Source organism: Pituophis catenifer, unplaced genomic scaffold (assembly GCF_029215685.1).
Source record: "Pituophis catenifer annectens isolate HBS135680 unplaced genomic scaffold, rPitCat1.0.hap2 SCAF_14, whole genome shotgun sequence".
NCBI classification, from domain to species: domain Eukaryota; kingdom Metazoa; phylum Chordata; class Lepidosauria; order Squamata; family Colubridae; genus Pituophis; species Pituophis catenifer.
Window position 1 is genome coordinate 18,252,461 of NW_027256894.1, and position 23,364 is coordinate 18,275,824.

The 23,364-nt window shown below is 42.4% G+C and overlaps 1 protein-coding gene across 1 annotated transcript in view; it reads right to left on the reverse strand.

Annotated features, from left to right (window-relative positions):
* Positions 1-5,941: 5,941 nt before the first annotated feature.
* The window catches only part of MYO5C (myosin VC), a 40,903-nt gene continuing 23,480 nt past the window's right edge, over positions 5,942-23,364 (reverse strand). The window contains exons 24-38 of the mRNA XM_070953794.1: positions 22,789-22,852; positions 22,605-22,685; positions 20,401-20,581; positions 18,405-18,498; positions 17,012-17,075; positions 15,892-16,054; positions 14,615-14,702; positions 14,402-14,500; positions 13,117-13,271; positions 12,732-12,821; positions 11,431-11,581; positions 9,977-10,259; positions 8,455-8,629; positions 7,630-7,710; positions 5,942-6,094 (exon numbers count right to left, since the gene is read on the reverse strand). Of these exons, the coding sequence (XP_070809895.1) occupies positions 5,942-6,094; positions 7,630-7,710; positions 8,455-8,629; positions 9,977-10,259; positions 11,431-11,581; positions 12,732-12,821; positions 13,117-13,271; positions 14,402-14,500; positions 14,615-14,702; positions 15,892-16,054; positions 17,012-17,075; positions 18,405-18,498; positions 20,401-20,581; positions 22,605-22,685; positions 22,789-22,852 (1,922 nt within the window). The remainder of the gene's footprint in view (positions 6,095-7,629; positions 7,711-8,454; positions 8,630-9,976; positions 10,260-11,430; positions 11,582-12,731; positions 12,822-13,116; positions 13,272-14,401; positions 14,501-14,614; positions 14,703-15,891; positions 16,055-17,011; positions 17,076-18,404; positions 18,499-20,400; positions 20,582-22,604; positions 22,686-22,788; positions 22,853-23,364) is intronic.

The following is a 23,364-nucleotide window of genomic DNA, read 5'->3' on the forward strand; positions in this document are numbered from 1 at the left end:
GAGAGGAGGAGAAGAGCGCGCAAGGGAGCCAGCCAGCCAGCCAGGGATGGGGAGGGGAGGATGGAGAAGGGGAGGGAGGGGAGGGGAGGGGAGGGAGGGCTGGTAGGAGGAGCCACCGCCCCCGCCGAGCCGAGCCCGAGCCGAGCCGGGGCAGCCTTCTCTCGCGGCATCCACCGATGGATGGAGGATGGGTGGGTGGAAGCCCCGCGCAGAAGGGGTCGAAATCTTGGGGAGCCCAGGTGGCCGCTACCCGATTTTGAGATTCCTTTTATATATATATATATATATAATATATAAAGATATATATATATAATATTTTTATAATTATATTATTTTTATAATATATATATATATATATATATATATATAAATTTTCTTACTTCTTCATAGGTTCTATGTGTGTTTTTCTTCTAGCCAGGTTTTCCCTACGTAGCCAAGGTTTTTTTGTAGCTCCAGCTCAGTAGAATCTCATCTACTCGGTTCTGGGCTTTTTTCTTTTCTAACACCTAGCAAGCTCTCACTGCTAGGTGGGAGACCTAAATAGATCCCTTTCTAGCTCGTTAGCTTTCATCAGTAGGCCACACCCATCTCCTCCCTGTAAAGGCATAGTATCAATTTTCTTACTTCTTCGTATATATATATATATATATATGTTTTCTCAGGTTTTCGCGGGTGTTTGTATGTAGGTCTTTGGTTATTCGGGTCTTCTCCCACGTAAAATTGGAAGTGTCTTGGCGACGTTTCCACGAAGTCTCATTCGTCATCTTCAGGCTGGTGTTCTCGACTTCATTGCTCCTGGAAGCACGAAGCCGAGAACACCAGCCTGAAGATGACGAATGAGACTTCGTCAAAACGTCGCCAAGACACTTCCAATTTTACGTGGGAGAAGACCCGAATAACCAAAGACCTACATATATATATATATATATATATATATATATATATATATATATATATATATATATTGCAGCTAAACAAATATCTCAGCTGTTAAATAGAATAACAGGGTTAGAAGGTACCTTGGAGGAGGGGGGTGAAAACCTGCAGGTTCTGACAGGTTCTGGAGAACCGGTAGCGGAAGTTTTGAGTAGTTCGGAGAGCGAACCGGTAGCGGGAAATTTTTGAGCTGTTGGGAGAACCAGCAAATGGCATCTCTGGCCGGCCCCCGAGTGGGGTGGGAATGGAGATTTTGCAATAGCCTCCCCCACCCCCCAGGAGTAGGGAGGAAATGGGAATTTTACAGTATATCCTTCCCCTGGAGTGGGGTGGGAATGGAGATATTGCAGTATCCTTCCCCTAGCCATGCCCACCAAACCACGCCCACAGAACAGGTAGTAAAAAAAATTGGATTTCATCACTGCCTTGGAAGTCTTCTGGTCCAACCCCCTGCTTAGGCAGGAAACCCTGTACCACTTCAGACAAATGGTTATCCAGTCTCTTCTTAAAAACTCCCAGTGTTGGAGCGTTCGCAACTTCTGGAGGCAAGTCGTTCCACTGATTAATTTGTTCTATCAGGAAATTTCTCCTTAGTTCTAGGTTGCTTCTCTCCTTGATGAGTTTCCACCCGTTACTTCTTGTCCTGCCCTCAGGTGCTTTGGAGAATAGCTGGACTCCCTCTTCTTTGTGGCAGCCCCTGAGATATCGGAACCCTGCTATCATGTCTCCCCTAATCCTTCTTTTCTCATTATGTATTCTCTCTCTCTCTCTCTCTCTCTCTCTCTCTCTCTCTCTCTCTCTCTCTCTCTCTCTCCCTCTCCCTCTCCCTCTCCCTCTCCCTCTCCCTCTCCCTCTCCCTCTCTCTCTGTCTCTTAGAAACCAGAGATGTCAAACCATGTCCATTGTTTTTTAAATATTGAATTATATTAATTAAAAAACTTTTTTTTTAAATTTTTTTAGAAATCACTCACAACAGAGCTATTGGCATCTGGCAAGAACTACCCAGAATTTGGAGGGCAAGTCCTCCTGGTTCTTAAAAAGGCAGGCCCTCCAGATGCACCCCAGGACTACCACTCCCTACACCAGAGGTCTTCTGGTTTGAGTTTGAGGACCCCTTGCCCTACACTATGACTCTGCACTGATGCTGTTCCCTACTTTGGGTCATGAAAGGTCTTGAAGAAAACGAGCAAGCTCAGGGACCACCAAGGACCCCTCGTTTCAACCCACTCCGCTAGCAGGATGACGGTAGGAGAGTGAAGATGGGGGTGCCACCACCTACAAGGGACACCACACTAGTCCAGGAGATTCCCCCCCAAACAGCCTTCCGATCTTTGCAGGCCCTTACCTGTTTCACGCATAGCCCACAACAGCTGCGTTTCTCCGATTTGCAGTATATTTGTTGAAGAACCTTCTCTTTGGTACAAATGTCGCACGGCCCAAAAATACTGGCTGCGAAGGTTTGATCGCACATCTTTGCAGGTAGCTGAAAGAGACAAGAGCGGAAGTGACAGGAATGTCTTTCTTCCCGACTTAAAAATAAATAACAGATAAACGGGAAGTTGGCTGATTAGATAATACATTTATTAGTGATTGGAAATCCCTTATGGCCTTTTTGCTGAAAAAAAGAAAATAAAATGAACGTGATGGAGGGGTTTGATGATTAGAAAGGACAGACTATGGTACGAAGGAAATTATGTTGTCATTTTAGGTAACAGTAAAGGTTCCCCTCGTACATATGTGCTAGTCGTTCCCAACTCTAGGGGGCGGTGCTCATCTCCGTTTCAAAGCCGAAGAGCCAGCGCTGTCCGAAGACGTCTCCATGGTCATGTGGCCGGCATGACTCAACGCCAAAGGCGCATGGAACGCTGTTACCTTCCCACCAAAGGTGGTCCCTATTTTTTCTACTTGCATTTTTTACATGCTTTCGAACTGCTAGGTTGGCAGAAGCTGGGACAAGTAATGGGAGCTCACCCCATTATGCGGCACTAGGGATTCGAACCGCTGAACTGCCAACCTTCCGATCGACAAACTCAGCTGTCTTAGCCACTGAGCCATCGCGTCCCATTATGTTGTCATTTTAGAGAGAGAGGAATAAATGTACTAATAATTGCTGTGAAGGTCGGAAGCAGTCTCTCTATTACTTTTTCTTTCTTTCTCTTTCCTTTTTTCCCTCTATTTCTTTCTTTGCACCTTTTTTTCACTCACTTATAACTTTGTTCTGTTAATACACAAAACTGCAGCCATTTGCTGATGCCTAAGAAAGACTAAAGAATTTATAGTAGGAGAAATGAAAGTGAACCAACTATTTCTATTTTATTTATCAAATCTATATAGCTGTCCACCTCATGAATGGGATTCTAGGCAGGGTACAATTAAAAATAATTTTTTTTAAAAAATAAAGAAAACACAAATTTAACTAAACAATTGACCAGGTATAAATACACAGCGAGTTAAACAAGTCTTATGAAAACATTGGTTTTATTTTGTAGGTATTCAAGTTCATTTCTTCTTCTGGCAACCCTTTTAAAATCCTTGTACGTAATGTTTTTATTTTAAGCCATTTTGAGAAGGTTTGCCTAAACAAGTAAGATACCAAAACCAACTGAAAACAAAGCAGACTTTATTTAAAAAAACAAAACAAAACATTTCAGCATTACTCTATAGATAATTTGGGCTTGTAATCCAATACAGTAAGGGTATTTCTTACCTTTTTTCACCCACAGCGATACCTTGAAGTGTTAGGAAAGCAACAAGCTAATCAGTGGGCTATTTATAAGGCAGAAGGAAGAATTTAAGGCTGATTTAATCTACTTAGAGGGATTTAGCAACCCTGCATCGTATATAGAAGGACCTTGTAATGCTGCTTGAAGTTCCAGAGACTTGCAATTGGTTGAGACAGTTAAAAGAAAATTCTAGGAAATGGGAGCTCTTGAATTAAGGTACTTTGTGTTTCACCTGGAGTGAAAACATCATCAATGCAATGCAGAAAAGTTTGTAACTTAGGTATGAAAAGGAGGCTAAGGGGGGAAACCTTCTCTCTGCTGTTTTTTCACCTTCGAAACACTGGTGGGTTTCCATTTTTTTTACTATCGGTTCTGTGCGTGTGGCTTGGTGGGCATGGTATGGCTTGGTGGGTGGCAGGGGAAGGATACTGTAAAATTTCCATTCCCATCCCAATCCAGGGGAAGTTTACTGCAAAATCCCATTTCCTCCCAATCAGCTGGGACTCAGGAGGCAGAGAATAGATGGGAGTGGGGCCAATCAGAATTTTTACTACTGGTTCTCTCAACTACTCAAAATTTCTGCTACCGGTTCTCCAGAACTGGTCAGAACCTGCTGAAACCCACCTCTGCTTCGAAGAATTGTAAGTACATTTTTTAAAGTGAACTTTATTAAATTTCAAAAAAAAAAAAAGATGAATTTACAAAATAACAGAAAAGGAAAAATTAGGGGAGAGGAGATCAAAAAGGGGGAAAGGTTTAAAAGTGACAAGAAAAAAGGAATTGACTTCAGAGTTTCTTCAACATAGATACAAATATAAAGTAACTTCTTACTCTTAAGTTAAAACAATGACACATTGTATAAAAGTATACAAATTAAACAATCAAATAGCATTAGAATTATATATCATAAACACCACTTACTCTTGTTTAAACGTGAACATAAAAAATATGCCCTATACATGTACCGTATATAAGTATTCGTGACTAGCAAGAATAACAATCCACAATAGTTCTATAATCATAACAAATCATCGAGCCCTAAAATCAATCCTTCATTTTCATTTTTCTCAAGCAAGAAGCCCATAAATGGTCTCCAAGTACAGTGAAACTCATCAAAATTGGTACTCAACACATTTTGATGTGAAAATTTTGTCCCAGTACTCATCGTTTGTTTGGTATTCAACACACCAGCTAGAACTCGTCAGGGTCAGCTGCCTTGTGGCTCACTACATTATTCCTTATGGGAAAAGATTATTTGGTAGTCATTGTTTTTGGTATTCATCACACTCTACCCGGAACCAATTAAGGATAAGTACCAATGTACCACCGTAGAAGCAAAACTGAATATACTTTTCTCTTTTATCAAAATAATCAAGTTTGCCATCACTACCAATTCCATTCATTTCAAATTCCACGCTTGAGTTGTGGGAAATGTTTATCTTTCTACCGTTGTGCCTATAAATTTCTTGCCTCCATTGTCATATACAAAGGATTAATTCTTTTTTTTTGAATGATGAAAGTTGTAACAGATGCACATTGAACCAATTTTGGATGACCTAGAAAAAGCTAAGTAGGAAGTTAGCTTATCGGTGTGGCAATGACTTGACACAATATCCAGTGGAATATTGTCATTTCATCTGTGGCACCGTCTATCATTATACACACGCCACGCACAAACGAAAGATCTAACAAAACTCCTGTCTGAGTCCGTATATTTACAACGGTGCAATTCTAGAAGCTGCACTTCAAATGCTATAGGTTAAAATAAGCTCTTCCTTAGTGCTTCATTACAGAAAAAGTCCTTCATTATAAACGTATTTATAAATGTATTTAATTATAAATTAAAATTAGGTAGGTCTTGATACAATATGGAAGAATCTAGAGCAGTGTTTCTCAAACGTAGCAACTTGAAGAAGCGTGGACTTCAACTCCCAGAATTCTCCCAGCCCGTCAGAATTCTGGGAGTTGAAGTCCGCATACCTTAAAGTTGCTAAGGTTTAAGAAACGCTAGCCTAAAGGCAGAATAACAAAATATGCAGTATTCCATTTCTTACATTCTAAAGTCCATATTGCTCCCCCAGACTTAATGCCCATTTTCAAAAAGCTTTACAGTGGAGTCCTTGGTGCTCTCTGAGCTCAGTAAGTTTTCTTGCAGACGTTTGATTACCGAACTAGGTAACATCATCAGTGCTGCAAACGTAGGGATCGTCGTCGGAAGATTTACGCCGATATGGAAGCATCACCGAACAGTCTGCATTTGCTCGTTGCATTAGTTCTTGCAACTATATTCTAGTGAGGAAGCCCAGTTTGAAACTGCTGGGGATTTCTATCATTTCCAGCGGATGTAGTGAAGGTGTAAAGGGGAATGTTACTTGAAAGAGGTATTTGGTATCATGCATCAGTTGGGTGGAATTCTGTCTGTTGTTCAGCATTCCCTGAAATTAGAATAAAGAGAAGGTTAACAGTTGCCAGCATGCATACACGGGTCCAAGCAGTTATATATGGATGCGTCCTCCTACAGCACCGATGGAGAACCTTTTAGAGACCGAGTACCCAAACTGCAACCCAAAACACACTTATTTATCGCAAACTGCCAACACGGCAATTTAACCTGAATAATGAGGTTTTACTCCCTAAAATAAGAGCCTTGGTGGTGCAGCAGACTAAAGTGCTGTTAAGTAGCACCAGCTGCCTGCAATTGCTGCAAGTTCAAATCTCACCAGGCTCAAGGTTGACTCAGCCTTTCCAGGTAGGTAAAATGAGGACCCGGTTTGTGGGGGCAATAAGCTGACTTTGTATAAAATAATAATAATAATAATAATAATAATAATAATAATAATAATAATAATAATAATAATAATTTTATTTCTATACCGCCCTTCTCCCGAAGGACTCAGGGCGGTGTACAGCCTATTTAAAAACACAAGACAAACATCAATTAAAATAGTTTAAAATTATTAAATGAATTCGGCTCAATTTAAAACCCCAGGAATTTAAAACCCAATTTAAAATTGTTATGTTGATAGCCCAGCCTGGCGGAACAACAGGGTCTTGAGTGCACAACGAAATGCCCGGAGGTCGGAGATCTTACATATTTCTGGGGGCAGTTCATTCCACAGGGCAGGGGCTCCCACAGAGAAGGCCCTCCCCCTGGGTGTCGCCAGCCGACATAACTTGGCCGATGGCACCCTGAGGAGACCCTCTCTGTGGGAGCGAACTGGCCGGTGGGAGGCTATTGGTGGCAGAAGTCGGTCTCGAAGGTACCCGGGTCCTATGCCATGGAGCGCTTTAAAAAAGAACACCGCTGGGGGGGGGGGGGAAAGCCCTACTAAGCAGGTATATACGAAAGTATGAAGGCTATTGCTTAACGCATTGTAAGCCGCCCTGAGTCTCCGGAGAAGGGCGGCATATAAATCGAACCAATAAATAAACAATAAATAAATAAATAAATGATGATGATGATAAGCAAGGAAGAGTTCAGCTAATTGTTCTAAGAAAAACGTGATAAATGCACTTTTATGCCTTCATTTTTTTTTCTGCTTTTGAAATATTACGTTTAGCAACAATATCGTTTCTCTCTTTCCCTCGTTTCTCTCTTCCCCCCTCTCTTTCCCTCCCTCTCTCTCTCTTTCCATCCCCCCCCCTCTCTTTCTCTCTCTCTCTTTCCCTACCTCCCTCTCTCCCCCCTGCAGGAGAAATGCGATGGAGCTGAGCTGGGGCGACAGCGCACTTGCCCATAGTGACTGCCACCTCTGGCATGCGTGCCATAGATTCACCACCACTGTGCTACAGAAAGTCATTTATTATATTAGGGCAGGTTTTAATTTTTTTTTTTTATCTATTTCCTTGATTTACATGCTACTTTTCAAACAGAAGAGGTCTCAAGAGGTTTGGCATTTAAAAACTTAAAAATCCAAAAATACCCGGGTGGGGGGGGGGAGAATAAAGAGTATTGCAGTTAAAATCATACCTGTACTTTACGAACAAAGGATGGAGCTATCCTTTTCTCAAAATCATCAATGGGAGTGTAGGAATTGAGGATTTTTACTATCTGTGGGGAGGATTAAAATAAATTAAGATCTGCAAACTGCAGTCTGAACAGGAAATAAAACTGCACTAGACTAAACTAGACTAAACTAGGAGTAGAATAGAGTAGAGTAGGAGTAGAGTAGGAATAGAGTAGAGTAGAGTAGGAGAAGAGTAGAGTAGACTAAAGTAGACTAGAGTAGTAGAGTAGGAATAGAGTAGAGTAGAGTAGGAGAAGAGTAGAGTAAACTAGAGTAGACTAGAGTAGTAGAGTAGGAATAGAATAGAGTGGAGTAGGAGAAGAGTAGAGTAGAGTAGTAGAGTAGGAATAGAGTAGAGTAGAGTAGAGTAGGAGAAGAGTAGAGTAGAGGAGTAGAGTAGGAGTAGAGTAGGAGTAGAGTAGAGTAGCGTAATAATATAATAATAAACAGAACAGAATAGAATATGGATTTAATTGACTATCAAAAATATAGAACTAACACAAATATACGATACAATCCCTCCTAAAATAGAATATTTATAGTCAATAAAACTGCACTTAAAGTCATCTAGAAGAGAGCCAGCAGGAGTCTGATGATGGGAAGATCAAGGAAGCCCTAAGGAGCCCATCTCCTCCTCCACTCCACAAACCTCTCTCCCTTCTAGCACTGATGATGTCACCTAGCTGGGTAAAGAAATGTCTGCCACAAAACAACCAAGCTCAGACAGCACCGAGGACCCCTTCATTTCAACCCCGAGCCCCAAATATTCTCCTTTATGAATTCACTACCTGCACAGCCGAGAGGGTTGTGCAGTGCTCCGAGATCTCTTTGGCATCTTCCTCCGTGATCTTTTTGACTTGAAGAAGCCAGGCGGCTTGCGAAAGAGGCTCCAACGTCTCCTTTGAAGAACTGCTCTGCAGGTTCTTCTCCTTCAGCCATTCTTCGAGGTAGCTGATGTTGCACCTGAGAGGATGAAGCAGAAAATGGCCATTTTATTTAAAACATCCTTTTAAATTTAAAACAGTGCCTCCCCTCCAACCTTTTGGGGACCAGGGAACAATTCCATGGAGAGGTTTTTCCGTGGACCGGAGGGACCGTGGTTTGGCATGTTGCTTGCATCCAGGGGTGGAGCTGCTGGGGGTTCGCAGGGGTTCGGGAGAACCTCTAGCTAAGATTCTGTGCAGTTCGGAGAACCACCAAATCCCACTTTTGGCTGGCCCCGCCCACCCCTCCCCTCCCCTCCCAGGAGTCCCTATGTGGCCTGTTTTGTATGAAGGTAAGTGCAGGGCATGCACCGAGGCTCGGGAAGGGCGAAAAATGGGCCTACCATAAGTTCAGGAAGGCCAAAAATGGGCCAGTTTCCAGCCTCTAGAGGGCCTCCAGAGCCTGGGGAGGCCATTTTCACCCTCCCGGAGGCTCAAGGAAAGCCTCCGGAGCAAAAATGCCCCCTCCCCCCATCGTGGTGCAGGAGGCCAACTAGGAGGCCAAATAATAATCAACCCAGTCTGATTATTTTTTTTTAATTATTATTATTATTTATTGGTTAATCTTTAGTGAGATTCACAGCCTTTGAGGCTGGTTAATAGCTCAGCAGCTCGAGTCCTAACCAAGGACCTAGGAACTCTTAAGGTATCGTCGGAGGATGTAAGCTGTTCCGAGTAAGGTGGTTTTTTGTAGAGTCAAAATGTTCAAGTCCGGCAAATTTAGAATTTCTAAATAGCGGGGTAGCCCTTTGGGTATTGCTCCAAGGGCTCCAATTACAATCGGGACAACACACGATTTCTTTTTCCACATTATTATTTATAATATTATTATAATATTATAATATATATATATATATATATATATATATATATATATATATATATATATATATATATATATATATATATATATATATGTTTTCTCAGGTTTTCGCGGGTGTTTGGTTTTGTAGGTCTTTGGTTATTCGGGTCTTCTCCCACGTAAAATTGGAAGTGTCTTGGCGACGTTTTGATGAAGTCTCATTCGTCATCTTCAGGCTGGTGTTCTCGGCTTCTGGAATTGCATTGCTCCTGGAAGCACGAAGCCGAGAACACCAGCCTGAAGATGACGAATGAGACTTCGTCGAAACGTCGCCAAGACACTTCCAATTTTACGTGGGAGAAGACCCGAATAACCAAAGACCTACATATATATATATATATATATATATATATATATATATATATATATATATATATATAATATAATATATTATTATTATTATTATTATTATTATTATTATTATTATTATTATTATTATTATTATTATTCAAAACCCAGGTTTACCTTATTTGCATTCCCTTTCTGCAAGAGCACATGTCTTTCCGAAGAAAGAGACTATTCAGGGTAACTGCTCCGATCAGAAAGAAAAGCTGCCTCACAGCTTGTTTTAAAAGTTCCGGGTCTAAGCCATTCTGACACATGGTTGTGTAAAAATAGCTGAGCTGTTGCAAGATGGAGGTCATAGTGTAAGCATCTGTGTCATCAATGCTAGAAGAACGTTTGCGAAATCCGGTCGGTTTTAAGCCCGAAATCCCCTGAAGACTTTCATATTCCAGCATTCCTGGCACTGTAGAAAGATAACAGGAAGCAAGCGAGCAAAAAAAAAAAAAAGTAAAATAATAAGGATTTCGTTTAGCTTTGGAAAAGAAACGTGGGTTGAAATCTGCTACCCGTGCTTAAAATATCATCCTCCTTATTCTGATTACGCCAGAAAAAAAACCGAGTAGGATGCTTCCTCAGGAACTGGTTTTCAGCATCCTGTCATTCAGGGATGCTAAAAATGGAGATAAAAGCCAGGCAGGTTGTTTTTTTTTTTTCTTTTAATGGACAGCGTCTCCATTTGCCCTAGCAGCCTAAGCAATCTTTTGATCAGTAAATCAATTATTCAAAACGGGATGGCTGGATTCAAATTCGCGGAGGTGACTTTCAGTTAATGACCAAAATACGCATTTTCTAAGTGCTCTAGGAAAGTTGTTTTTGAGAACAAGATCCCTATCAGAATTTGTTGATGTTGGTTTTTGGCTCGGTGTACAACCGTCGAGATCTCTAGGGCAGCTCTGCGTGTGAACCTCTGTGGTCTGTCCATCAGGCAGTGTGGTGCAGTGGTTAGGGGTGTAGGACTTCCTCAATCGCGGAGGTTCACTGGGTGACTTTGGGCCAGTTACGCAGCCCAGTCATTCACATAAGGTGGTGAACTGAAGTTAGGAATGAAGGAACGAAGGGAAAAAAAGAAAGAAAGAAAGAAAAAGAAAGAAAGAAAGAAAGAAAGAAAGGGAAGGAGGGAGAGAGGGAGGAAGGAAGGAAGGAAGGAAGGAAGGAAGGAAGGAAGGAAGGAAGGAAGGAAGGAAGGAAGGAAAATGGATAAAGGAGGAAGGAAGGAAGGAAGGAAAGAAGGAAGGAAAATGGATAAAGGGAAGGAGGGAAGGAAGGAAAATGGATAAAGGGGAAAGGAAGGAAGGAAGGAAGGAAGGAAGGCTACTAAATAACTGAATCATGGAAATGCCAGAAAAATATTTTCTGTGACTGCTCAAATATTTGGGTTATCATTACAAGTGGTCCTTGACCACTCAGCCACTTAATGACCATCCAAAGTTACAACCTACGTACCTATAAAAAGGGAGTTATCATACAGTTCCAGTTGGGGTCCTGTCACCTGACCGCATTTTACAACGGTTTTTGAACTCTGACAGAGGGGCTTTATGAAACCTATTATCACTACTGTCGATCTAACTCCTTACCTATCATTGGCTGAATACTGGTCTCCATTACACCGATAAACTGATGATATATACGAATGGCCAGATCGCTAAGGACCTGCCTGTATTCGGAGAGATCAAAGTGGATCAGATTGTTCTTATTTTGTTGCGGTGTGTTGTGCTTCATGAATTCCTGGAAAGTCAATTGCAGCATTATCAACATAGGGCAATTAAGATCACAAACAAATTATACATTTATCAGACTAGAACACAGAGCTTTTAAACAAATTACAGAGCCAGTCATTCCGCTTAATTTTATTGGAAAATATTAGGGATTGTTTTGTTCTTCTGCAGAATTCTTAAATTTAAGTGCATTTTGGTGAACACCAACTGTGCAATTCAGGAGTTAAAGTATGCTATTTCTAAGACATTTCCAAATACCTAGAAATAGCTAAGGGGGTGGGGGAGAGGATAGATATCACCATAAGTTAAAATTAAATTTCTTACACTTCAAGAGAAATTAAGCAAAGCCACAATTTCTTTACATAAGACTGCAAAATCTCCTGTCCACAAATTGAGTGGTGTTAAATTGTTCCCAATCCCTGAAAACAGCAGCTTTGTCTTGCTTATGTTGGCAACTTCCTATCCCAATTAGAAGGGAAAAAATAAAAATAGAAATATATGGCACAGGATTCTGCCTCTCTTATCACCTGGCCAAGACAGGTGATCTCTTCTATGGTATGATCAGAGGTGACACTTCAGCCAGAGGTGGGTTTCAGCAGGTTCTGACCAGTTCTGGAGAACCGGCAGCAGAAATTTTGAGTAGTTCGGAGAACCGGTAAATACCACCTCTGACTGGCCCCGCCCCCATCTATTCTCTGCCTTCCGAGTCCCAGCTGATCAGGAGGAAATGGGGATTTTGCAGTAACCTTCCCCTGGAGTGCGGAGGGAATGGAGATTTTACAATATCCTTCCCCTGCCACGCCCACCAAGCCATGCCATGCCCACCAAGCCACGTCCACAGAACCGGTAGTGAAAAAAAAATTAAACCCACCACTGACTTCAGCCTGTAAGAACAGGTTGTCCTACCCCTTTTCCTTAGTTCATAAACTGGCAGGAAATATCGCCGTTGGCAGAGACAGAGATTAATGAAGTACCAACTTGAATACCTTGGCACCCAGTTTATGGGGACAAGGCACATGGCTAGCAAAGTGCTATGAACACAGGATGGCGAGCACAACAATCTAATTTATAGAAGTGGTTCTTTTCAGCCGACCAACAGAATACCAGGATAGTGCATTAAACTGTTCATAAAGACAAGCCTACGATGAAGATAATCTTACCTCTTCCCCACTGTACTGCTTCAGACAGTTAAGAAAATGACAGGTATTGGAAAGCCAGAAGGATAACATCTCAAAGTCTTCGGCATGTTCCTAAATAACGGTATACTTTTCTTTAATTTTATATGCACAAATTAAAAAAAAAAAAACATGGGTGCAACTCACTTAACAACCGTCTTGCTTAGCAACAGAAATCCTCGTCCCAATTCTGAGTGTACAGTAGTGGCCAAAATTGTGGAAAACCTTTTTGGGAGAAGTGTATTTTTGAGGTTTGATGGCTAATAAGACCACTTTTTTGCGGGGGGTGGGGGGGGAGTTTCAAGATAATCCTATTCCACTGCTGGAATGGCCTGGGAATAGCCCAAATCACTGCTCAAGTGATCCTTACCTTAATGACTTGCTTTATGCCATTGATGGCCATGTTCATAAACGACTTCAGCATGCTGTCGTCGTTCAAATAATCCGCATATCTTACGCACATAAAGAGGATATGAGCTGGCAAGCCAGGAATCATATTAACGACCACTCCACGGGGTTTCAGATCTGCAGGAATACCAAAATTAAATTTAGGATTTAATGGGCACTAAAAGAGGTTTAGAGCTTTTTCAGGGAAAGGCTGCCTTCGATGAGATTGTCTGGAGCTTTTTATTTTTATTATTTTTTATTTGCTATTTGAGACAGGTTTGGAAAAACTGTGCTACGCCCCGACCCAAGTATTGTTGAACTACTATCCTCCTGACCATTAAGTTGCTCAAAGTTGTAGGTTTGCAAGGTCTCCATGCTTGGTGAACACTGTTCAGAGAAGGGAGGGAGGGAGGAAAGAAGGATGGAAGGAAGGAGAAATGGAAGGGAGGGAGGGAGGCAGGCAGGCAGGCAGGCAGGAAAGAAGGATGAAAGGAAGGAAGGAGAAATGGAAGGAGAAATGGAAGGAAGGGAGGGAGGGAGGGAAGAAAAAGGATGGAAGGAAGGAAGGAGAAATGGAAGGAAGGGGGAAGGAAGAAAGGGAGGGAGGAAAGAAGGATGGATGGATGGAAGGAAGGAAGGAGAAATGGAAGGAGAAATGAAAGGGAGGGAGGAAGGGAGGAAAGAAGGAAGGAGAAATGGAAGGGAGGGAGGGAAGAAGGAAGGGAGGGAGGAAAAAAGGATGGAAGGAAGGAAGGAGAAATGGAAGGAGAAATGAAAGGGAGGGAGGGAGGAAAGGAGCAAAGAAGGAAGGAAGGAAAGAGAGGAAGGAAGGAAGGAAAGGAGGAAGAAAGGGAGGAGAGGAAGGGAGGGAGGAAAGGTGGAAGGAAGGAAGGAAGGAAGGAAGGAAGGAAGGAAGGAAGGAAGGAAGGAAGGAAGGGGAAAACTCTCAGTAAGAATTTGATTGTTTTTCAGATGTGACTTACAGTACTGGTAGATCAGAGAAGAATAAGGAAATTCAGGATTCTGGAGTCTTCCAAGGGTTTAAGCTTGAAGAATGAACAGTTTATAGAGTAGTTATAGGAAAAAACACAGACAGGAGACCCCTCCCCACTACACAAATATCACATGCCTTTAAAAGGTAGACCACAAGAAGGAAGAGGAAAAATGTAAGGACCGATCACAGCCCAAAGTCTTTAATAACATTAACGTCTTGGGCTGGGTTTTGCCTAGGTTTACTTTAACGGAAATGCAAAATGTTACGGACGTACCAAGGATCAGATTTTGAGCGATTTTTGCTTCATCCTCCTTTCTATACTGCAACATCCCCAGGTATTCCCTCAGCACAGAAGTCGGGGATTCTTCATTGCCTGTTCAGTATCAAAACATAGTTACTTCCAGGGGGGAAAAAAAACCACCTCGACCCAAAAGTGCCACAAAATTGAATTTTAAAATAAGAAGTGTGAGGCGTGAAAAATTCTTACCTGTCTCAATGGATTTTTTAAGGGTTCTGATCTGATCTTGAAGTTTCTTTATCAGCCTGTCTTTCTTATCCAGCTCTTCTTCTAGATCCTAGGATGTCAGCGGGGTCGGGGAAGAAAAACGCACATTAAAACGGCCTTTGTCGGTTCCAGGAATGGCATTTCTCTCAACTGTCTCCTGTATCCAATATTTGGGTTGGCTACTGACCAATAGCAAGTGTTAGAAAGCCACTTTCTTTCTAACATGGAGTACCAACAGAGTAGAGGCTGAATTTTGGCAAGCCTTCATCTCAAGTTGATAGATATTTCGTCAATTAAATCCATGTTTAAAAGGAAGTAGTTAATATAACTGAACTTGTTTATGATCGAGGGTAGGACTACTGTAATGCTCTCTCTCTACATGGGGCTCCCCTTGAGGAGCACCCAGAGGCTCCAACTGGCGCAGAGTGCGGCCACGCGGGTGGTAATGGGAGCGACATGGCGTTCCCATGTAACACCTCTCCTGCGCGAGCTGCACTGGCTCCCGGTGGTCTTCCAGGTGCGCTTCAAGGTTTTGGTCACCACCTTTAGAGCGCTCCATGGCTTAGGACCTGGTTATTTACGGGACCGCCTGCTGCCACCAATAGCCTCCCACCGGCCAGTATGCTCCCACAGAGAGGGGCTCCTCCGGGTGCCGTCGGCCAAACAGTGTTGACTGGCAGCCCCCAGGGGGAGAGCCTTCTCTGTGGGGGCACCTACGATCTGGAACGAGCTCCCCCCGGAGATACGGAGGATCTCGGATCTAATCACCTTTCGCCGCGCTCTCAAGACTTTCCTATTTCAACTGGCCGGCCTGGCCTAACTTTTTCTTTTCCCTTTTTAATTCAAATGATGAATTTTAAATTTGTCTTAAAAACATTAGGGTTGTTTAAATTGTCACGGGCCAAATTATTTAATCAGATTTTATGCTGTTTTTAAATTTTGTAATTTATGTCTTTTATCTGGCTGTTCACTGCCCTGAGTCCTGCAGGAGTAGGGCGGTATATAAATCTAATAAAATAAATAAATAAATAAATAAATAAGAAGCAATGGGAATTTGTTACTACCGGTTCTGAGGGCGTGGCTTGGGGGGGGTGTAATATGACTGAGTGGGTGTAGCCAACTTTTTTTTTTTTAACTTTTAAAACCATTTTTTCTACAACCTCTTCGGCCAAAGAGGTTGTAAAAAAATGCTTTAAAAAGCCTCTGACGATCCCAGCTGACTTATAATAAACGTTTCCGAGCTTCTGGGTCTTCCTTACTGTGTTTTCCATGGTGAGATATGCCACATCCTGCCATATTTTGCTTCCAGTCCCATTTGCTCTTTCAGACGGCTTCTCCAGATGGTCCCCGTCCCTCTGAAACTCTGGAAACATGGATACCGTCTTTCCTTTAGTGGAAATGTCCTTTCGAAGTGGCGAGGCTCTGAAAAGCATAAATAAGAATAAGAATAAGAATAACCTTTATTGTCAGTGCACAACATATGTACAATGAGATTGGTGGAGGTTCTTCAGTGCACGCACACACACACACCAACCACACTATTGGTTCTGTGGGTGTGGCTTGGTGGGCGTGGCCTGGCTTGGTGGGCATGGCTTGGTGGGCATGGCAGGGGAAAGATACTGTAAAATCTCCATTTCCATTTCCACCCCACTCCAGGGGAAGGTTACTGCAAAGTCCCCATTTCCTCCCGATCAGCTGGGACTCGGGAGGCAGAGAATAGATGGGGGCGGGGCCAGAATTTTTACTACCGGTTCTCTGAACTACTCAAAATTTCCGCTTCCGGTTCTCCAGAACAGGTCAGAACCTGCTGAAACCCACCTCTGACACCAACCCAATATAACTCACAGTGAAGACAGAAAATCCCTAAGACAATAAATTGTATTAACAAAACATCCAGTCCTACTGCACCAGTGTGAACACGTTACACGTTGCCCCGGCCGTGCAGTCCCATCATACTATGTAGTTATGATGTTATTTCTCATTCAGGAGTCTGACAGCCCACGGATAAAAACTGTTCTTCAGTCTGTTTGTGCGGCTGGCTATACTTCTATATCTCCTTCCCGATGGTAGGAGGGTAAAGAAGTGGTGACTGTTGTGTTTACACAACACAAAGGAACACAAAGGAACCAACCGTATTTTAGATTGCCAAATTAAACAACCTCAACCCCATGCAGCCTAGCTAAAATTCAGAATTTTTCTGAAGCCAGAACCTATAATTAATATAGGAATCTGTGGTTAGTTCAATCATTTTACAAAACTACTGCTTCTAAAGTTCAATGTCCGGATAAATCTAGAGTCACATGGCCCAATCACTAATATTTATTATTATAATTAATAATAAGTCATCTTTATTTCTTTTTTAGATTGACGTCTCCTTACTGTTTTTGTGAGCGCTCCTCGTCTGGGTTTTGAGGTGTCCAACTTTTCGTGTCTTCCGTTTTCTCTTCAACAATAAAGACAAGCGTTTTAATCCGCGAGCTCGCATTAGAGTTTAATATCTTGGATATGATGATAGCAATCATATTTTTACATGCTAGAATATTTAAAGAGAGGCTGAATGGGATCCAGGAAGAATAATGGAACAATACAGGAAAAGAAAGGAGACAAAGATGAGGAAAAGTAACCTAAAAATTTGCAAAGTTCATCCAACAGGCCTTCCGATACATAATATGAACGATGCAGCAAGATTTGCCATATATAATACGACCTCACATTAAACAGAGAAAACAATTTCACAGAACATGAATAATTAAGTCTTTCTAAAGTGCAGCCTATCATCCACCGCTGGCTGTTACTAGGCAGCAGTTTATGGATGGCAGAGTTTTAAAGCCTAATAAAACATGAAGATTATCTAGAATAAAAAGTCTTCCAATAATAGCTCTCTTTTTTTAACGATAGGCGAAATGAGAAACCTCCCTCCCTCCCTCCCTCCCTCTCTCTTTCCTTCTCTCTCTCTTTCCTTCTCTTTCTTTCTTTCTTTCCCTCTCTCTTTCTCCCTTTCTCTTTCCTTCCCTCCCTCTCTCTTTCCTTCTCTTTCTTTCCTTCTCTCTCTCTCTTTCCTTCTCTTTCCCTCTCTCTTTCTCTCCCACTCTTTCCTTCTCTCTCGCACTCCTTCCTTCTCTCTTTCTTTCATTCTCTTTCCCTCTCTCTCTTTCTCTCCTATTCTTTCCTTCTTTCTCTCTTTCCTTCTCTCTTTCCTTCTCTCCCTCTCTCTGTCTCCCTTCCTCTCTCTTTCCTTCTCTCTCTCTTTCCTTCCCTCCCTCTCTCTTTCCTTCTCTTTCTTTCCTTCTCTCTCTCTTTCTTTCCTTCTCTCCCTCCCTCCCTCTCTCTCCCTTTCCTTCCCTCCCCCCTCTCTCTCAGATTATAAAGTCAAATCAACCCACTGCAGGATGAACGATGAAGTCCTCTTTGTTGAATGTTACAGACTATAATCTGGTCCAATGAAAGTTGCTAGATATTTTTCAATTTCACCTCTTGGGTTAAAAGATTAACCAACACAAAACTCATCTGGCCACCTTCCATGCCTAAAGAGGACTTGAATTCAGGACTCCCTCTTTTAGATCAGGACCTTTTCCTCCAACCATTCTGGCTCTTGGGTGGAGAGGGAGGGATTGACATGACATGCAAGATAGTATCCTGTCTTCTATGAAGTGAGAATGCCAGAAATTAAAACTGTGACTGAGCTTATGCACAAACCTTCGACCCGATTCTCGTCTCACCAGAGTAGAACATCCGTGGCAAAAAAAAATGTTCTCCCCATTGTGCAAATTACCGTTTTTCTTGGTAAATTCATCTTGAAGACGATTCTCAAGATCCAGTTTCTGCTTCTGAAGTTCAGAAACCTGCAGTTTAAGGTCCGGCATCATCTTCAACCAAAAAAGGAATAAGGGGAGGGAAGAATCGGATAACTATGTCATTCCTCTATTTTTATTATTATTACTAGCTGGACACCGGTGCTTCGCTACAAAACTATGTGCTCGGGCTTGATAAATTGACACTTGCAGCCTGAAACTTAATGTAGAAGGTGTAACTCCATAGCATCAGAGTGTGTTATTATAATGCAACTGGCAGTTGGAACAGAGGGGAAGCGGGAATAGAATGTCTCAGCCTGCAGCATCCATCGGTATTCATCTGGCTAGCATCCTGTCAGTGTGTGAGAGAGTTGAGGGGTGTTCGGAAACTCAAACAGTATTTGCTGTGTGAGCAAGAAGGAGACAGGAAGGAGGCTGGGCGTGGCTTAGCTCAACTGTTCTGTAGTAAAGCTGCTTGCTGCTGTGAAAGTAAAACTGAAACTCCTCTCCTCTGCTTGTTTTTTGCATTTGGAACAGGTTTCTTTTGAGGTGGGGAGGGGGGGTACAACTCCTTAGCATCAGAGCGTATTAATAATAGCATAGGAAATACTAATGCTCTGATGGTCATTTTGAAAAATCCTTTCTTAGTGAGCACCTAGAAGCCAAGAGGAACATACGTGGCAAATTTCAAGCTTGTAGGCTTTATGGTTCTGGAGATTTTGTGATTAATGCGTGAGTGGTTTTTGCATTTATACATACTGTGTAGATTATAACAACAACATCAAAATAAAAATGGCTTTCTCCAGTAACTATTATTCACTTTCTTTGAAGCAAAGATGATATTGATATGCACCATAAATCCTGTTTTGGAGATGCCTATGGTTACTCTATGGTTCAATAAGCAGTCTCAACACTGTTTACTTTGCAGAAGGTCGTAGTAGGTCTTGATTCAGTGCCTATGAAGTTCCTAGTTACCCTTCTTTACTGAGTAACTTCTACTGAAATGCTATAGGGTCTCCTGTTTGAGCAGGGGGTTGGACTAGAAGACCTCCAAGGTCCCTTCCAGGTCTATTCTGATTGACTGATTGATCGATCTCACAAAATCAAGCCAGCAGCTTGGGAGCCGACGGTTAAAAAACAGGCAACATGCTTGCATGCAAGATCTGCAGGCCAATTTTGTAATACAGGTAGCCCTCAACTTACAATCTTTGGTTTAGCAACTACTTGAAGTTACAACAGCCTTGAGGAAAGCGATTTGCAACCGGTTCCTGTGAACGATGACTGAGAATCTCCACAGACATTTAAGCTATGCACTTTTGGGGTGAACATCCTTCGAATCAGTGGTGAAATCCAATTTTTTTTTACTACCGGTTCTGTGGGCATGGCTTGGTGGGCGTGGTGTGGCTTGGTGGGCGTGGCAGGGGAAGGATACTGCAAAATCTCCATTCCCGCCCCACTCCAGGGGAAGGATACTGCAAAATCCCCATTCCCACCCCACTCCTGGGGAAAAGATATTACAAAATCTCCATTCCCACCCGACTCTGGGGCCAGCCAGAGGTAGTATTTGCCGGTTCTCCGAACTGCTCAAAATTTCCGCTACCGGTTCTCCAGAACCTGTCAGAACCTGCTGGATTTCACCCCTCCTTCGAATGGTACAGGAGTAGGAACGAATTTCCAGAGAAACTGCAGACTACAGGTGCCATTTGCACTATCCAGGTCTTGAAAAAGCATCTTTGGAACGATAACAGCTGCTGCGATTCACTTAAATTCACTTAAATTCACCAAAAAATGGTCATGAAATAGGACGCGACTCACTTAACTGCCACGAATGTTGGCAATGGAAATCCTGGTCCCAGCGGTGATTGTAAGTTTGAGGACTACCTGTAGCTATGCCTGGTTTTGCTATCTGCTTACCTGTTTCGATTTGGAAGCCATTTGGTTCTAGAAGAGATTTCTAAGTTCTATAACAGACCTCACCATGTTCTCTGAGGTTAGCCTGGCAATTTGGAGACGGATATATTCATTGGTGTTGTTTTCCTCCCTGAAGAGTTTCTGTAGGTGGGTGATTTCTTGAATCAGATGGTTTATTTTAGCATTCAGTTCATCTATCTCCCTTTCGTAGTTCTCCTTCTGGTCCTGGAAATGTTTTTCCAAAACTCTGGAGGAAGGACAACAATAAAAGAGCGTATAACAAACAGGATAGTCGCAGTGGTGAAATTCAAATTTTTTTAACTACCGGTCCTGTGGGCATGGCTTGGTGGGCGTGGCTTGGTGGGCATAGCAAGGGAAGGATACTGCAAAATCTCCATTCCCTCCCCACTCCAAGGGAAGGATACTGCAAAATCCACATTCTCACCCCACTCTGGGGCCAGCCAGAGGTGGTATCTGCCGGTTCTCTGAACTACTCAAAATTTCCGCTACCGGTTCTCCAGAACCTGTCAGAACCTGCTGGATTTCACCCCTGGATAGTTGTAATAATACAATGCTTGTCTTTGCCAAGAGCAAAAGAAATCCAGAAAAAAAAAGGTATTGGGCACCAATCCAGGAAAAAAAATGACCTGCTAATAAGGATAGTACTTTTTAATTAGATAGAAATTTACGCCAATTGTAATTCTGACATGATTCTTATTACACCTTTGCTGGTTACTGAATACTGACTTGACACTAATAATGGTTTTGATCACTTTTGTATCCAGTCTAATGTAATGTTACTTCAACATTTTTACTTAGTTTTATACAGCTTGTAAATCTCTTTTCCCTTTCCCTTTTCTTGTTTCTTTTCCACTTTATCTGCACTCTGCTTTCAACAGTCTATTAAATAAAAGGAACATTGTTTAAGAAAAGCATTCAATTCAAGCTTATTCCCTTCCGTAACATGTGTGCAGAAGAATGGATCACTTCTTTTGTTAATTAAGCTTCAGCCATCTTCAATTGGTCATCCAGAAAGACTAAGCTGGCAACTCTCAAGGCTAATTTGCAATACTAGAAGGTGTAGTTTCATTAGTTCTAGATGGCTTTTGGGCCAAGATAGTTGGATCTAAACAGTAGGAATCCCAGCAATTAAACTATTATCATGTTGAGCAGGGATCTCCAAAGTTGGCAACTTTAAGACTTGTGGACTTCAACTCCCAGAATTCCTCAGCCAGCCAACACTGGGAGTTGAAGTCCACAAGTCTTAAAGTTGCCAACTTTGGAGATCCCTGATGTTGAGGAACCTCTACATCTGGAAATATGGAGACTTACACAAGTTTGAAGACTCAACTTTCTTGACCACTAGTAATTTTAACTGGGGCTGGTGAGAGTTGAAATTAACAACATCTGCATCTTGATATGCAACAAGGATAGGAAATAGTACAGTATATTGAAACAATAAGATTGGAAGGAGCTATTTAGGCCATAGAATTGAACTCCCTTGCTCAGTGCAAAAATCCAAATTAAGGCATCCATGGTATAGCTCCGTGATGGCAAACCTATGGCACGCGTGTCCGAAGTGGCACGCGGAGCCATGTCACCTGGCGTGCATGGCATCACCCGTTCCTCTTTTGGGTTTCTGGCATGCATGCTTAGGACCTGGCTATTTACAGGACCGCCTGCTACCACCAATAGCCTCCCACCGACCAGTACGCTCCCATAGAGAGGGGCTCCTCCGGGTGCCGTCGGCCAAACAATGTCGACTGGCGGCCCCCAGGGGGAGAGCCTTCTCTGTGAGGGCACCTACGATCTGAAACGAGCTCCCCCCCGAGATACGGAGGATTCCGGATCTGCGTACCTTCCGTCGCACGCTTAAGACGTTCCTATTCCAGCAAGCCGGCCTGACCTAAACTTTTCCTCTTTTAAATGGGAATTTTAAATTTGGTTTTAAATTATTGGGGTTTTAAAATGGTTCAGCCAAATTTATTTAATTTGTTTTATCTCTATTTTAAATTTTGTATTTATATGTTTTATTTTATGGCTGTTCACCGCCCTGAGTCCTTCGGGAGTAGGGCGGTATACAAATTTAATAAAATGAAATGCGCACACGACAATCAGCTGGCTTTTGTGCGGCAGTGCCAGAAACCGGAAAAGCTGGTCTTCCATTTTCCGGCATGACCATGCTTGCCAGTCAGCTGATCAGCACATGTACATGTGCGGCAGTAACCGGAAGATTGGCTATATCCCAAACCAATGAAAATACAGCTCACCGTGTAGCTTTTTTCAAGCCCTCGTAGGCAAACCAGAGTTCGCCATCTTCATTCAAATGTTGCAAGTCTTCAGGAGACAACCTGTTTATAAGGCAGAAAGGACAGGGGAGGTTGGGAGAAAGATCCGTGAAGGAAGAACTGGAAGCTGCTGCATTCTGGAAAGCCAACCCAAACAGACCAGTACCTGCTCCTCACGTCTGTAAAGTCATAACTTTCCAGGAGTTGCTTTGTAATCTCGGACATCTTCTCTAAATGAGAGAGAGAGAGAGAGAGAGAAAAAGAAAAGTTGCAAGGATGTTGGCTTTCTACTTTGACCACGTAGTCCTAATGATGACTGCACATCTGGGTTTGCTTGCAACCCATTGTTTGCTTCACTGATCAAGTTTTTTTTTTTATTGAAAAAGTTTTACAAATACACATTTTCCCATTTCCCCCCCTTTCCCTCCCTAACCGTCCCTAACCCTCCCCTCCCCCCATGACTTCCCCAAGGTGAAATCCAAATCCACATCATATTATATCATACTTTACCGCCCTTCTAATCTCCCCCCTGTGTACTATACATTTCTACATAACATTGAACTATTCTACCCCATATATACTATACATTTCTACACAACATTCAACTAAAAGCTATCTGATACTTCCTAGTTTGGTATTTATTCTGCACATAATCTATCCATTTCTTCCACTCCCACGCATAAGTCTCTTGAGTCCGGGCTTTTAAGTATGCTGATATCTTCGCCATTTCTGCAAAACTGGC